General features: G+C 39.6%; 1 protein-coding gene across 1 annotated transcript in view; it reads right to left on the bottom strand.

Moving 5' to 3' along the window:
- The window catches only part of CRYBG3 (crystallin beta-gamma domain containing 3), a 105,795-nt gene that overhangs the window by 70,584 nt on the left and 17,270 nt on the right, over positions 1-17,941 (bottom strand). The window contains 1 exon segment of the mRNA XM_040621135.1: positions 3,416-3,846. Coding sequence (XP_040477069.1) covers positions 3,416-3,846 — 431 coding nt within the window.

Genomic DNA, 17,941 nt, shown 5'->3' with positions numbered 1-17,941 from the left:
GTGATTTCAAATCTATGTTTGATATTATAGTAATGCACAGAATTATATAGCACAGAATACTTTATAAACTTGTCTGAATTATTAACCCTTTTTAATACACTCTGATTATAAAAGATGTATAGAGAAAAAAAGTAGGGGCATTTTTACATGAGAAAGATGATGTAAAATCTTGGTTAATTCACTCTTCCTTATATTAAAAAATTGAGATTTTTTTTGTGACATTGAAATCTCCTACTAATTTCAGAAGTACAGACTCTGATGAGAGAAAACACTCTCTAGAGGCCTGAGATATAAGAGAGGCCATTTCAGATTTCTTTCTAAGTCAGCATGACTGTACTTTAACTTTGTTTAATCCAGAAGCCTGATTCGTGGCTCAGCAAGCATACACCACACACCTGCTTTATAAATGAGTGCCTAACAGAAAACCATCTTACCCTTACAATATTGATCAGTGCTCCTACTCCCTGCATCCCTTGACACTAAAACCTGTGATTCCTGCCTGTATGCTCATCTATAATCTTGAGCTTTACAAGATGTAAAAAAAAGTACATAGCCCTATAAAAACTGTTCATTCCCCAGAGCACTTTCTTCCCTGTGAGATGCATGTTTTCCCGCCAGCTGTTCTAACTTGGGCTTGAATAAAACCCCTTACCTTCAGAGATTCTACAAGGCTTGTTAGTTTTGCATCAACGACTCTTAATTTTAAATAACATTTTATATTTGGAATAGTCTCATAATCTTGATAAAAAAGTAAACATATCCTTGCTTTTAGTAAATTTGTATCACAGAACTAAAACAACTTTAATACTTATAATGCAGTCTTAAAATTATTAGTAAATAACTTCTCCAGACATATTAAATTTCTGAAATTGGTTATAAGTGGTTTTTAATCATATTGTCAAAATAAACTATTATCCAAAATGGTCTTCAACTTTTATACGACAGTTCCTGAACAAACTGACATTTGTCAATAGGAAGTTACTAACTGCAATTCTACACCTGATGATTTGTAGGACTTCTGAAGCTGGGCCAGAGGAAGCTTCTCTATCAGTCACGACAAGAGCTTTGTGGAGCTGGTTCTGGTAATTGCCTTAAGCAATTATTCTATTAATAAGGAGTGCTTTTCCAACAAGAAATAAGAGGCACAGTATCATCTTCCATTTTCTTCTGTCCAATACCAAAGAAATAAACCTGACCTACTAATCGAAATCAAAGGGGGATTAAAAAAAAAGTGGGAGGAAAAAACCACAAACTTCCCAGTCCACCTAATTCCCATATAACAGCCTCAAAATCCCCAACACTTTGAGTACTCTGGTATAAAAAGCCATCTGTAGAGGTTGTTAGAAGATTGCTGCTGGGCCCTACTCCCAGAGACTCTGGTTCAGTGGGGCTGAATCAGATAATTTGTATTTCTAATGATTCCCAGGTGATACTGATGCTGCTAATCCACACATTTGTAAAAAGCAGTACTTCACGGGGCGCCTGGGTGGCAGAGCGGTTAAGCGGCTGCCTTTGGCTCAGGGCGTGATCCCAGCGTTCTGGGATCGAGCCCCACATCAGGCTCCTCCGCTATGAGGCTGCTTCTTCCTCTCCCACTCCCCCTGCTTGTGTTCCCTCTCTCGCTGGCTGTCTCCCTCTGTCAAATAAATAAATAAAATCTTTAAAATAAATAAATAAAAATAAAATAAAATAAAAAGCAATACTTCAGACAATCCTTTATTACAGAGGTACCCCAATTTAACCATCTTTCTGCTGTTGGACATTTGTTTCTAATGATATGTTCCTGTAAACAAGGTTTCAGCAAACATTCATGTCTATCATCAGAAACACCCTACAAGCTTTTCCAGGTTCTTGATACAAACGTCTCTCAGGAGGGCCTCCACTCCCAGCACTACTGCGTACGGAGCATCAGCTGCATGAGCTCTGAGGAACACAGAACATCATCCTTTACTGCTACTGTCATCAGTTTCATAGGAGAAAGGTTATTCCATTTTAGTTTGCATTTCCTTGATTGCTGGTGAGAGTAAGCCTTTCTTCCACTTATGTATTAGCATTTCATATTTCTTTTATTTGCCCATATAACGTATCATCGTTTATTTTGTTTGACACACGGAGTTTGAAAATTAGAAGGAATCCAATCCACTGTTCTCTTTCCTGACACTTTCCACTGCTATCATGCTTAGAAAGCTGTTTCTCACCAACATAGAATAATTCCCATTTAGCTACTTTTCGTTTTGTATTTTTAAAAAAAATTTGTTCCTCAATTTTGTTTTAATATAACAATGAGTTAAGTAGCTAGCTTTTATTTGTTTCTCCAAAGTCCTCCTTTCTATAATACAGAAAAAAAAAATTAAAAAAAAAAAAGGACATAAAAATGTCATCACATTCAAGGGTTCAAATCACTTATATACGAGGGTTTTCTGGACAATCCATTCTGTTCCACTTAAATGCTTAGTAAATATTACAACAGTATGACACTGTTTCAAATTCTGTCGCTTAATCAGCACAGTGACATCTGGTAGGGCAAGCCTTACCCCATCGATCTCGATGGGCAAACTCAAATCTAGCTGGGTCTCAGTTTCTCACAAGTGTCAGCTAGGTCTGTGTCTACTCCTGGAGCTTGCTATGAGGAACTAGCTCAAAATATAGACATGAAAATGCTCTGAAACTACAAAGAACTACACAGTTAGCTCTAAGTTATCATCTACACCTGACTATATAATTATTGATGACCTCTTCAAATAATACAACTCACAGGTAGAAGTTAAATTAAAATCAAAACAGAAGCTTATGAGTTATGAATGAATACATCTGTGCTACACAAAATGGCTAATGGACTAAACATTGTTATATACATTTTCTGGGTAGAAAATAATCCTTCTAGCTCATTTGAGTAAAAGAAAAACAGGTTGGTGCCTGTTTGTTAAAGAAAAAAGGGATGGTGAAATAATCTTTACATCTGTGCAAGATTTCAGTTTCTCAGAGCTGTGGAAACAGCTCACAAGGCCAGTTTTACCAGAAGTCAATTTGACTTCTTTCTTTAGCCCCTTTAATTTCATTCCACAAAGAAAAGATATTAACAGAACGTGAATACAAACCTTAGAATCATTTTTGTTCCCAAAATGCAGATCCTGAACTCACTGCCTGTCCTAATACAGGAAGAATTCAGACAACAGAAAACACTCTCATTCAAGGAAGTCTTAAATTTGTTATAAAGACTTATTTCTAAGTTAGCACGTAAAAGGTATCAGTACTGTCCCTTAAAAGAGGTTAAAAGGCCCTAGATTATGACGCACGGAATCATTTATTTTTTTTTAAACTAGTAACGGGAATATTACAGAATACTTAGTAGAACTAAGGTTTAAAAGCTAGGTCCAAAAGCTCACTTTTTTGGCTAAGTAAATTGTAAACTTACTTTAGTAAATCACTGGTTTCCTGTTCACTGTCTTGTGTTGTATCCAAAGAAAAGGCATCTGAGGGTTCAGCTGAGTTGGACTCTGGTTCTTCTGGGGGAAGCGCCTGGGTTCCCAGGGAGCCACTGACAATCTCCCTCTCCCTTCTGACCTCTTCCACAGGACGTTCACTGGGATTTTGTATATCTTTCTCAGTTTTGTCATGGTCATCTTTGAAAGAAGATTGCTTGGCATCACTAAGAGATGATTTTCCTGAGATATTGAATAAGTTACCAAGAAACTGAAAAAAGCTTTCTTTTGGCTGTCTGTCGTTTTCTCCTATTTTGGTGTCCGAGGTGGAACGGGAAAGGTCATTTGGCTTTTTGGAATCTTCCTGCGTTGGAAGAGGGATTCGCTTCTCAGCCTGGTTCCTTTTGTCCTCACTTTGGGGAATCTTTGAAAACACAATAGAGAATAATAAACATCGTCATTTAAAAAAACAACACAGATCGACTAATAACCTATTATATGACACACTTTATGTCAGACGCCAGGGCTACATCTGTGAGCAAGACTGATGGCTTCGGATTCCTCGGGCCATTTACAGTCTAGCGAAGGGCACGGTCAGCACAACTTGAAGCTATACAGCAGATGTCATGAAGGGAGAAATACGGCCCACGTGGGAAGCCAGAACGGGAGTAACCGGTCCAGGATCGGGGGCAGTGACAGCAGAGGATGATTCCTAGAAGTGCCCTATGAAGGACACCGACTGCATGACCGCGTGATGCTTGTGCAACCCCTTCCTTCCCCAGCGCTCCTTCTCCCCCCGCCCCCACTGTAGTCAGTGGTGAGTCAGCTTCTAAGACGTTAAAGATGAATGGAAGTTAGGGCACAAAACGAGAGATGTGTAGAGAGAGATAAGGGACAGATCACGGCAAATTTTATGTATATTTAAATTTAGCCTTCATTATTCAGAGCCAAAGGACAGTACTTTCAAGCACCCTGTACATTAGATAACACCTAAATAGACCTCATTTCAGCACTGTCCTAACCCGAAGAAGCTGCCACACTGTAAAATTGTCTCTCAGTAAGATGAGGAAAGACAGCAACATGGTGTATCGATTCAGAGGAAAAGCCCACCATCCTTAATAGTAAACCACAAAATCCTCCGATGTGCATTCATGCATGCCCTGTGCAGTCCCGGGAATTCTTGCTGATGTCCAGCACTTCCACGGGTGTGTTCTGCCAGCTCATAATGAAGCTCCTAGTAAAACAAACTCACACTCGTGTGTACTCTCTGTGAGGAGAGGCTGAGCTGCTGCATTGATGAGCTTGCTGGCAACCCCGTCACACTCTTCCCCGAAGCGTCATGAACCGCAGGCCCATGTGCCAGGTCAGCCTGCCTTCCAAGCATGCTGCTCACCTACTCGTACAAGGAATGCCTGTCTGACAGTTTCTGTCAGCTGTCACGCTCACTAGTCCTTATACAAGAAAAGCTCCAGTGTGAGTCAGAAAAAAGATCAGTACAGCAAGGTAAAACCACCTCAGGGCACGGGCGGTTCATGACGGAGTTTGATGAGGCTGATCCCCGAGCAGGCGAGAGCATCATAATTTCAATGTTATTTGTTTACCTCGTTCCATATTTTAATCCAAATTCAAAATAGTTTTAATGGAGCGTTCCTCTAACCACTAATAAAATTTAGCATATGAAAGCATGAGAAAAGTGTAGAACCTATTAGCCCAGGAAATTAAATTCAGGCAATATTTTAAGTCTGTTCCCCACCTTTGGAGTCAGAGGGTATTTTTGAGGAAACACACAGATAGCATTTTTCTGTGTGTTAGGAGCTTAATAAAACTTGTGAGTCTCTACATTTAGAATATGACCAAGCTTCCAGAGTCATTCAACATCTCACCTTTTACTGGTTTCAACTGCAACTCACTCCCACTTGTCTCCACCTCAGTCCTCCAACCTTGCGCTCGTTTTAGGGAGAAAGTGCTGTAAATTAGCTGTGTCCTCTCCTCACATAAAGGGCCTCTCAGTTTGGCAAAAGAGATGCCAGTTGACATTTCAAAAATGCTCACATGTATGAAGATATACATTTTTTGTCCTTCAGCTATGCCATTTAACTTGGTGTAATTAACAGTCACAACATTTCTTCCTGAGTCAAAATGAGCTAAGACTGTAACATGAACAGAACAGTGAATTTTTTTTTCCATAGCTAGTATGAATGTCTGCTCTTCCTGGGTAGCTATCTGAAGGAAGTAAACTATAGGCTATTCATCAGAATATCACAGATATTCTTAAAATGATTCAGAGATTCACAAGAGTCTTATAAAACTGGGGCAATGGTTTAAAAAAGGGGGGGACATTAAAAGAACATGGAGATTACATTTTTGGACATCAGTAAAATCTCAAGATGATTTCCGTCAAAAATACTACTTCACTTCCTCAACTATTTTTTACTTGACAATTCCTTCCAAAATACAATAAACTGCTTTCTAAACAAAAGAGATACATTTTGCTAAACAAGTGAAAACCTTTACATTTAACCTTTTTATTTTTTAAAAAACATTTTATTTCTTTTTGTATTTATTTGAGAGACAGAGAGAGAGGAGAGTGAGCGAGCAGGGGAGCAACAGGGGGAGACAGACAAGCAGACTCCACTGAGAGCATGGAGCCCTATGTGGGGCTTGATCTCACGACCCTGAAGATCATGACCTGAGCTGAAATCAAGAGTCAGAGGCTTAACCGACTGAGCCACCCCGGCGCCCCTAGATTTAACCTTTTTAGAATTATATAATTTAAAAAAAAAAAATATCACTTGTTTTTCCTTCTCTTTAGTTTCAGCTTCTTTGCTATTCCAGAATTTCTGTATCTTCAGTTTACTGAAGAGTGTTTTTTGTCCTTGGATGTCTCCATTTCTTAATTTTTCTCTAATAATCTTCTGAGAAATTTGTGTCAGTGAAATACTCCCAACAAGAAAAAAGTATCTAAATCTAGGAACAAGAACTAGCAGGAAAGAGCACTGCTATTCAAAGTAAGCACAATAAATTCTTTATTTTTATAATTAAAAATTTAAGTCTGATCTAAAACAGCTGGCTCTTTCCCCTCAGCCTAAACAACAATAAAATTCAGCCTGCCACAAGTGAGGGCCAACGCTGCCTGCCAACAGGACCGCCTGCCAATGTTCCAAGGAGTAGAATGAAAGCAGTCAGGATTCAAGCAAACAAAACACCAATTCCAGTTGCTCTCAAAGATGCTGGTATTCCACATACAACAACAAAGGCTACTGATGCAGACATATGTAACTGGGGAATTTGAAATTTTTTCCCTTCACACTCAATTTGCTATAATGCAGAGCCCTTGGGTCTCCGTTTCATCCATCTATCTCCTCTCTGTGCGATGTGCCTAATACAGGGCAGCACAGGAAAGCACCAGGGACACCGATTAGTAAGACATAGTTTCAGCTTCAAGGAGCTTACAGTCTAGCAAGATACTCTTTGCCGTGTCTCTGGGTGGGGCTTAGAAGAGAATCCACTACATTGAGGAGGTAACATTTGAGCTTGCTCCTGAAGGGGGAGAAGAGCATCCTGGATAACAGTATAACAGCTACAAAGACACAGAACTATGAACTGTGCTTGTCCTGGCAGGGGTGTGGCTGAGGAAGACCAGGGAACAGAGAATAGAGAATGAGGTGGCTGACTACTAGAAGCAGAGGCTGAGGGATAACAAAGTCACAGATAACTAAGTTTTCTAAATTGGGCAACAATTTGAGTAAAGTAAAAAATGGATATGGGAAATACGAGAAGCAAGACCAGGACCTTTGTGGGGATGGGAGGAGGTAAGGCAACAAATTACTTAGGTGTCAAACATTGAATTTTTAGTCCCCTGCTGATGTACAAGATGAGATGTCTGGAAAGTAGTCAGAAGCACAGTTTAAGAATGCAATTTGGCCATATGCAGAGTATGCAGGATAGAAAGGGGACCCACAAAAGAGCTCTAGGGAAAACAAAAGATTAAACGGAGGTACAAATTAGAGAAGAAATCAGTGAGATGGAGAAGGCAAAAACCAGACCAGGTCATCCCTCCAGAATACTGGTCTCCAAAGGCAAAGGACAAAGAATATTTCCAAACGCAAACGGGGAGTAAATTCCAAATGCCATTGTGAGGTCTAGAAAGATGTCTATCCTCCTCCACTGTTCCTCAAAAACATCAGGCACACCCATGCCTCTGGAATTGTACATCGACTCCTCTCTGCTTCGAATGTTCCTCCCCCACATAGCTATATGACTCAGTCCCCCTCACTTCCCTCAGACCTTTACTTACAAGTCATCTCTTCATCGAAAGCTTCCCCAGTCACTCCAAAACTGTCAATTTCTTCACTCTGAAAGTGCCAATACCCTCTCCTTTTTCTCCTCTGTACTTGCGAGTGTCAAATATACACACACACACACTCTCTCTCTCTCTTACATCATTTAATATCTGTTTCTTCCTCTAGAAAGTAAAAGCCACCGAGTGCAGGGATTTTTGTGTATTTCATTCAGTGCAGTATCTCTAGCACCTTGAAATGTATCTGACAATAAGAAGTGCTCCAATCATTGTTGGATTCGTAAATAAGGAATGAGGACTCTACAGAAGCCCCAGGAATGCAAGAGAAATGGTTTTACCAGCTTAGGAATTTGTGAGTACAGCCCCAAACTCTAGGTGTTAAGCTATGAGTAGAGAGGCAAGGGAATAGGAATAGTTCGTGAACAGAAGGGATTACTTTGAGAAAATTTTTTAACTAAAAAAAAAAAAAAAAAAAAAAAAAAAAAATGACAGTTTAAGGTCTAAGACAAAATAAATGGCTTTTTGTTCTTGTTTTGGGGATCAGCTCTATACCTATTAGAAAGACAGTAACTGCTGTACAAGACAGGATGAAAGCACAGAGTGAGATAAAGAGACCAGTAGAGTCTCTAATACTTCTTTTAATAATAAAGGGCAAATATTAGCCTTGAAGAGGAGTAGGGACACGTCCTCTTCCAGGTATAGAGGTAAGGAAGTGGCTAAGGCCTGAGCAGTTCTGAAAATGGAGAAGACAAAGAGCAAGGTCCAACAAGTGGCTCTGATCTCAGCAGAGAGGAGAGATGGCACGCCAAAGGAGGGGCATGCAGGGGCAGCTAGGATTTGGGCTCCCCAAATACAGAAGATCTGGAAAAGTGTCTCTGGCGAATGCAGTAATAGGCTGAAACGGGTAGACCAAGTAGCAGTTAGGGTCCATGCAAGCTTGAAAGCATTCATTCACTCAGTAAATAATGAACAGCGCGATACCATTCCAGGTGTTTAGATGCAACACTAAAAAAGGGCTACCAACAGCCCTGTTTTCATGGAGCCCACATTTCAGTGATGTAAGAATTTATTTGCAGGTCAAACTGGTATTAGCTTGTCACCTCCTCGAGTAGCCTAGAGCAGGTGGCAGGTGCTGTGCCAACGTGGTAAGTGGCACAGGGAAGAAGGTCAAAAAGGTCACGGGATAGAGACTATCACCAAAGAGCCTGTTGAGTGGAAAATAATGAAGAGCCAGGTGACTCTTCTTTGACGGTCTCAAGCACCTGGCTCGGTCATCCTTTCTACCTCAGACTCTGCCCTGATTGTGCATAGCAAGGATAATCCTTCAGAACACCCTGACTCCCAGTTCCTTAACACCCTCAACTCTGGTGACCTCCACTTCCATTCTTCTTACCTCTTTCACTAATTCTGACCCTAGTGAGTCATCCATAACTGTGTCACCTCTGAAACTCAATCTCAGGCATTCCCCAGGGTGTACACCCTCTCCTCCTTCCAGCTGTCTTATCCCACTGTCCCAGGTGTACCCACTGTACCACTTCTCCTGTCCCATCACAGCTTCTGTCTTCTCTTACACTGCCCCTTTCAGTTCCCACAACGTTTCCTATCTTCTCTATCCAGACACCAAATATAACCAATAACCTCAAAGTCTCTGTTTTATTCCTCGGCCAACCCCACTCAGAAAAATTACAGCTTTCTCTTTTCTACCTAAGTGAATGAGTCTTGCTTTAAAACACCACAAGGATATGCACAGTATGCAGATTTGGGCTGCTGACAAATTTACAATTTACAGCCCTGGCTGGAAATCTGTCTGGAATCTTTCCTCATTTTCCACAGCAGCTCTTTCACCTTTCCCACCTCCTCCACTATCCCACCCCCTTGCTTAGCAGAGGTCCCTACTCTCTATTTCATGCAGATGTTCCTGCATAGCCCTGACTCCAGCAGCATCGGCACACTTCTTCACTCACCGGCATGCTCACCACGAAGGAAGGACTCCTCCTGAGGTGAATTCTGCCACCAGGGCACCAGTGCAGAGTCCTTGTCTCCTCGGGAACCACAGTTCCTCATCTGCCCCTTCTGGAAGCCCACCATTCAAAAGTCAATGCACAAGGATAGCCCTCTCCTCTCTTTACTACCAACCTCCTCAAAAAAGGGTTCCCAACCCTCACCATCTTCTTTCCCCTTTCCTCCCAATCACTCTCTAAATGCTTACAATCTGGCTTCCTCCCTAGTTGTGCTGACCACAGTCACCAAGAAACACTGTCCCACTTGCTAATCCAATACACTTCTTACATGGTGCATCTGCAGAATGTGAGACTGAGTCTCTTCCTGATAACCCATCTTCCATTTGCTTCCATGACATTACTCTGAGATTTTCCTTCTTCCCCTCACTTTCTTGACCTCCTTCAAGTTCACATCATTCTAGCCATCCCTTACAGAACATGCTTCTCAAACTTCTAGCTTGGGCCTGCTTTATCTTTATGATCTTCTTATGAGGTTTCATTTCCCACAGATTAATCAGATGATTCCCAGATTATTTGTGGCTCAGGCAGTATGTTCAACTATCAATCAGGCATCCATATCCACCTGGACATTTCACTGCAACCTCAAGCTCAATACATCCAAAACTGAATGTGACCATGTTCTGTCTTCATTCTGTCATTTTCTGCAAATCTTAACATTTCCACTTGTTAAAAAGTCAAACAAAACCATCACTCGTTTCCTTGCTTGCACTGTCCCCAGTCCATTCTCCAGACAAAAACTAGAGCAATCTTTTAGAGTTCAAATCTGATCATCCTTAAAGGCCTTTAATCACTATGATGGCACTGCTGTCAGGATAAAATCCACACTCTCAAGCATGGCACTCAAGGTCAAGTTGGTGGGTCTAGCCCCCTGGGTCTATCTCCAATTCCATCTCTTGCCACTCACAATGCTCACAAATACCTAATGCCACCGTAGCCATCCTCATTCTCTCCCCAGCTCCCCTCTCCTCTCTCTCTCTTCCTACAGAACGCCTTCGCAATAATGCTGTTTCCACTGCTGAGACCACTTACTCCTTGCCCTCTTTAGGAAATTTCTATTACAACGGAAGTTTTTTCAGAACGGAAATCGCCTACGTACATGTTCTTCCAGTGAACATTTCTAACACCCTGTTTTCCCAGTCACCGCAAGGTGAAGGCAAACAATTTTATACACTTTCATCCTGAATATGACTATCACTTAAATTATTAACACATACTAAAATCTGACACTCATAAACTAAAACCAGCTGCTTACTTGAGAATTCTAGTTAGTTTTCTCCTAAGACATCTGGTTGCAACATATTACTTGACAAATTTGTCAATATTTGAAATTCCACCACCAATAGTTAAAATCTCCTCAGTTTTGAGGAAAATAATTATCAGATTATTACTGATATCTTCAGTTAGCTATAGTTTAAGTGGTGCTAAAATTAAGGAGGGCACGTATTGCATGGAGCACTGGGTGTTATACGCAAACAATGAATCATGGAACACTACATGAAAAACTAATGATGTACTGTATGGTGACTAACAGAGCATAATAAAAAATTTTTTTAAATCAAAATCACTACTTACCTTCATCATAATGGATTTAATTTGTGGTGGGATGCCTGTTTAATTCCATATAAACTACTGATACATATTTGCATGAACAAAATTTTTCAGTAAATGGATTTCGGGACTAATGGTAAGGTGCAAAGATGAGTGATTTATACTCCCACTATTAAAGTAATTTTGCTTGAAAGATAACATCACAAATTTATCACAGCATTATTTTTCCACTAAAAAATTAGAACATGCCAGCAGGTTGGCCATCAACTGTTTTGCTCTAAGCTGGTTATTGTTTAACATAACAAATGACCTGCAACTTTTATGTCATGACTCAGTGTTGTGATCACCTCCGAGATGCCACAAATAATTTGTTACTAAAGTTAGTTAAAAAGTTGAAATTTTACTTTTTAAAAATGCTCTAGAATGGAATCAAGATTGAGGTGTTACTTTCAGTTTTTCATTTCCATGTAATTTCTGATAAAGGGATGTATGCCCTTAACCATAAGTGACCCAATACAGTCATCTATCATGTGTGTCAGAGCAAACAACACAGGAGGAAAAACCGTTGACCTAAATAAGAAAAGTCTGAACTATAGGGTAGCGATGGGTATGGACAGGAAGAAAGGGCTTTTGATGGCCCCTGGCACAATGGGGAGAGGGACAAAATGATAGAATCATTTCCAAACATCAAGATTGGGTAATTGGCGGCAACTTTTAGCAGGACAGAGAACACAGAAAGAGAAGAAAATTAGGATAAAATAGTCTGAGTTCAACTCTGACTGTGTCAAATCTTATACCCAGCAACACTGGCAGGAAAGGTGCATCAAAGAATTGGTTCTATTACCCTGATGGTCAGCAAAACACATTGGGCTGCAGGGACAGGTGTGAGCTTTCTCACAGGCTAAGATGTAGGAAGAAATCAAATCAACCAGGGCAGGTGTGTAAGGACAGAAGAAAAAAAGGAGCAAAATGACATAAAGTAGGAGAAAAGCCACTCCTTTCTGTTACAATATAAAGAGTTCTCCAACGAAAACACTGGGCCAGAATAATAAATGCTTTTATTTCTAGGATAGCTTTTCAGAACCCCCTCTAATGTTCCTGAATCAGTATCTGGCACCCACAGAGTAAATGTACTCACAAAAATCTGGAGTATGTACATAACCTTTCATAGTCAGTTTCCATTCTGACAAGGTACTCCACTCCATCATACCACAAAGTAGGACCATTACAGGTCTATGACGGAATGAGCTGCTGCAGATCAAACCAGGTACCTTATCATACATTCAACACCCAGGAACTCTAAGATATCAAGGCCCCAGACCAGCACCAGCCATACTAACAGGCTTCAGCCCTGCCAGTTCCTTTGGGCGTCTGGACCACAGAGCAATACAGCAGGATCTCTACTTCAGGCACCCGGACAGCACTGTCTTTATAGAAGCAATCAAGGGGTGAGAATTTTTTACTTCTAGCTGAATTTCAATATGTATATCTCCATGTATGCCTTTTCAAATGTGATAGAGAATCAATGTTTCTAATAGCTATTTCTACACTATTCACCCAGAAAAAAATCAGCACCATCCTCAAAGACTTATTTCTAAGTTTTAGCCAGACTTTATATGGCAAGAAGTCACCTCCTTTCCTGAGTACCTGTATTGTGTCTGGTATCGTGCTATACATGTTATCTCAACTAATTCCAAAACACTTCTATGAAACAGGATTTGAACACCCCCCCCCAATACAGATCAGCAAACCAAAGTTCAAAGAGGTTGACTAAATTTTCCAAGATTACAAAACTACCACATGGAAAGCTGGGATTTAAGCCCAGATTTGTCTGATTCCAAAGACTGTTCTTTCCATCACTGCATATGTTAATTTTAAAACTTTTCCAAGGGGGCCCATAGTCGGCAGAGGCAGAGAAATAGTGGCTCACTATGAGACAACTCATTCCCATCATCAACATTCCCATCAATTAAAGCTAATCTATTTATAAATGGGTTCCAAAGGCAATTAAGTTGAAATTTCTTAAAAAAAAAAAAAAGAGTTCCTGTATTTGAAAAGGAAAAATTTGAAAATCTTTATAATAAATGGACATCATGCTGCTGCTATTATCTGTATTGCTGAGAAAAAAGCGATAGCAAGCATTTATTAAGGCCATAATTTATTTAAAAAATTAGTTCAATAATCAATTTTCCTCTAACCTAGCCAAGAAAACATTTAATGCATTTAAATTTGACTATCATTTCACTTTTGGCCAAGAGAAAGTTGAAAAAGACCAATAAGGAAAGAAGAATTACACAAACCAAAAAATGAACAGCTGTATAAATTTAACATGCCCATCTTACTAAACAGCACTGTACATTCGATACAGGATTAATATAAAAAACAATGACTGACTGTTTTTCTTCAGTAAGATATTCTTGAGCTACAATTTTCTATCTTAACCTATCAGTAAACGGAGGCAATAGTTACAAAAAAGTGCGGATCTTTGTTGCAAATGATTTACTTTTAAGATTAAAGATAAGTGTTATAAATCATAAATAAAAATAATACAACTAGATTGATACTCCTTGATTATTCATAGACCATAGACATCTATCAACCACTGCCTCTTGGAAACCACTCCAGAACCTTCATCAAAGTTGTATGATTAGTTATAAGCAAAAATTCTAAAATGGGATAAAAGTTAAATTTTATGTAAAGCAGATGTCAAGCTACTGAGAACAAGCCTAATTATTTAGGTCTGGGCTGGAGAATATATAACCTCTGGTTCACGTTTAATTCATTTTATTTAGCTCATGACTTGTTTCTAAAATAGATTTACTGCCAGACCTCTTTTAATTTTTTAATAAAATTTCTTTCTGGTAAATTTAGTTTATGAATACACCTTATAAATTAAGTTCACAAATGGGAAGCATTATACAGAACTGCATCTCAATTTTCTTGTCTCCTCCCACTAACAGTGTGGGTTTTGTTAAGTGACAATCTCTGAGATTCACTCTCTTCAACTACAAAAAAGAGATAAAAATTCTGATTAACACTGTCGATGAACCACACATACTGACTGCTTCTCTTGTACAAAATATTCTAAAATGACAGTAAAGGAACTGTTTCAGTTATAAATACAAAGAGAGGAAGAGAGTAGATATGAGCAGATAAGAGATTTCAAAAAATCTTTTTTGGAGGCAGAGCCCACAGGAAGCTTCTACCCAGTGGCTGCAAGGGGGAACTCTGATCACAAGGGAAACACTCTACTCCACAGACAGACTGAAAGAGCTCAGGTTTTGAAGACCCTAGGTACCACTCAGGACAGTGTGAGACACGGGATTAAAAGCAGAGAGTTTGACTGAAAATCTCCCGATGGAATATCTGAACCCAGGGCTCTGCTTCCATCCCAAGAAGTTAAACAATCCTCCCTACCTCCCACCACCTCCACCTCCCAACCAAATACATGTAGAGAGAACACCTCTGAAGATACTGAGACTTTTGGGCAGACTGAATGTGAGGTTCCAAAGGCCATCCATACAGAAATGTCTGGAACCCCAACAATTAAGCTTTGAGTTCAAAAGGGATGTCAGGTAGAGATCTGAGAGCCAAAAAATGAAGCAATAAAACTGAAAGAGATTACTTTGGAAGACTGACATTGAGGAAGACTGAGGACCTCAAGAAACATCTACATGAAAAGTAATTTAGCCAGAAAGTCAGAAGGAAACACAAGGAAACACAGAGGCAGGAATTGCAATGAAGTACAATATTAATGGAAACAAAGATAAAAAAGCAAATCTTTGGAAAGAAGACAAGACCTGGAAAAGCAACTGTCTCAACTAGTTGAATAAAATGAGAAATACGAAAAGACTATTAACTGTGGTTAGCAAGAAATCACTGGTTTCATGGAATGACTTTTACTTATTTAACTACCTACTGAGTACTTATGACACATATATGAGGCACAGTACTAAGTTTCCCATGTCTGAGGGAACTAGAGAAGAGACAGCAATCAAATTAGAAAGGATGAAGAATTAAACAGTGATTGAAACAGACTTTCATAAGAAATTTTTGGGTAAAAACTGGGAGCGACCTGAAATGATAGACTGAAAGAAAACCAGACCCACCAAAGGGAAAAAAACAACTGTATTTTATTTATTTATTAGAGAGGGAGAGAGAGAATCTTAAGCAGGCTCCACGACCAGCACAGAGTCTGACACGGGGCTAGATCTCACAACCCTAAGATCATGCATGACCTGGGCCAAAATCAAGAGTCGGGTGCTTAATCGACTGAGCCACCCAGGTGCTCCCCAAAACAACTGTGTTTCAGAAAAGAAATAGAAGCCAGTGAAGATGGAGGGATGGATAGTCAAGACAAGGTCTAAGAGAGGGCAGGAAATAAGAGACCAAAACCACGGAGACCAAAACCAGATCAAAACCAAAAGCAGGGGGCTTTAGGGAGTTTATCCTTGGAAGGCAACAAGGCATGAAAAATTCCTCTGAAGTAAGTAGATGGCAGCAGGAAATTAGAGCATGACTTCCTACTCTTTTAAATAACAGTAGACATGAATGCAACAGGACCAAGTGTTCAAGCCTACCAGACAAAATTGTAGACTCCACAGGAAAAAAAAAAAAAGGTAGAATATGGACTAAATATCTGGAATTTTTCTCAGCTAGATACAAGAACCTAATTCATATAAAAAAATTTATCGGTGGAATGATAAATGCCGGCGTTAGAAATGCCTACCCATGTTAGCGAAACAGCAAACCTTGTATAGCATGTAAGTGATAACTAAGAATATAATGATGACCAAAGATAATATAAAGCTTCTATAGTCTCTAGTTGTTCGAAAAGCAGAATTAATTTTTGTAGCTTAAACTTACAACCAAACAATCATCAACATCTTGATTTGGCATCTCAAAGTCAAATGCTCACAAAAAGAAATGGGTAAGAACATTTATTATTCATAAATCTGTTATGTTTCAGACTCAACAGGAAAAATGCTGCATATTTTTTCTTATCACAGAAGGCATTATCATAAAATTCAGATTAACAAGATGGAAGCATGGTAACAAATGTCACATTACAGGGGAGTGCTGCTTCAGAAAACTATTCATTAGAAAGAAAACAAATGCATTTTTTATCCCAGTTGCTAATGAAAATACTTAAATTGAGACTATTTAGAATAACAAGACCATAAATATTGTTCTAACCTGTTTTCCCCACAAGGTATGGTGCTGACTATCGGTGTTATCAAAATATATATTTCTGATGCCTGGCAACAGGTATCTAAACCACTGGGCCTGCGTGTCTAAGTTAAAGAAATCTTACTAATAGTTTCTGGCAGGTGAAGCAACAATTACAAAGGCCACTACAGAGAGAGTGCCGTGGTGCACTCGCTATTATGAGCTAATTGCACTGCCCACGTATAAGTAATCCAGTGGGCCTCAAATCCTAAGAGAAACAATCTCATGACTATGAGCCATAACTACCTGGGGACCCAGATCCCAAACTGAAATTGTAGGCTGGCTAACAGCTGGCTGAGCTGATAGGAAAAGAGTAGGTAGAAATGTTAAAAAACCTGAAAGCAGGATTTTTTAAAAAATTTTATTTATTTACTTAAAAGAGAGAGAGAGAGCGCGCGTGCGCCTGGGGGCGGGGGAGGAGGGAAGGGAGAAGCAGACTCTCCGCTGAGCAGGGAACCTGACACAGGCCTCAATCCCAGGACCCTGAGATCATGATCTGAGCTGAAGGCAGTTGCTTAAAAGAGTTACCCAGGCACCTATGAAAGCAAGATTTGACAGCCAAATTCAGAAAGGAATGAAGAAAGATAAGGAAAGCAAGGTGATCCTGATTTTTTTTTCAATCAAGTTAAAAACAATCAGATCCTGATATTTTCTCTCAAAAAAATATATTGTTTATTATGATGGGGGAAGAATGAAAACAGCTTTATCTTGACCCTATCTAATGCCTTTGGACCTTATATGTTTAAAAGTCCCCTGTCAGTGATGAAGAATTCAGATGACTTTATGGTCCTTCCACTGAACAAGCTAATTTACTCTGAAACTCATGGAAAGCACAAGCATTCGGCTTTAGGGATTGTCACAAATCATGTAAAAAAAAAAAAAATTTGCTGAGACCAAACTCCTTGACTGTGGGACAGCTACAAAAGCTCGATCACATACCTGGCATCACATCACCAAACAACACAAACATTCAAGTTCTAGAAAATCACTTATGAGTTAAAAAAAAATATATTACAAGGTTCAGTGATTTTCAAGGATTTTTTTTTTAAAGATTTATTTATTTTACAGGGAGGGAGGGGCAGAGGGGGGAGAGAGAGAGAGAAAATCCTCAAGCAGACTCCCCATTGAGTGGGGAGCCCAATGCGGGGTTCCATCTCAGGACCCTCAGATCATGACCTGAGCCGAAATCAAGAGTCAGATGCTCAACTGACCAAGCTACACAGGCACCCTGATTTTCAAGGATTTTTAACCACACTTAACAGTAACTACCTAGGGAGGTGTGTAGTTTATACACTTTTCGTGCTTGTCCTGTAGAAGAAAAGGAAAGCTGGTTCATATGTAATCTGACCAAAAATATCCATCACATACTAAGAACATGTAAGAACTTGTTATTAACTTCTACCTGCCAAAAGCACTATTAG

Source organism: Ursus maritimus, unplaced genomic scaffold (assembly GCF_017311325.1).
Source record: "Ursus maritimus isolate PB19 unplaced genomic scaffold, ASM1731132v1 scaffold_4, whole genome shotgun sequence".
Classification (NCBI taxonomy): Eukaryota; Metazoa; Chordata; class Mammalia; order Carnivora; family Ursidae; genus Ursus; species Ursus maritimus.
Note: the sequence above shows the minus strand (reverse complement) of the source record. Positions and strands in the feature narration are given on the sequence as shown.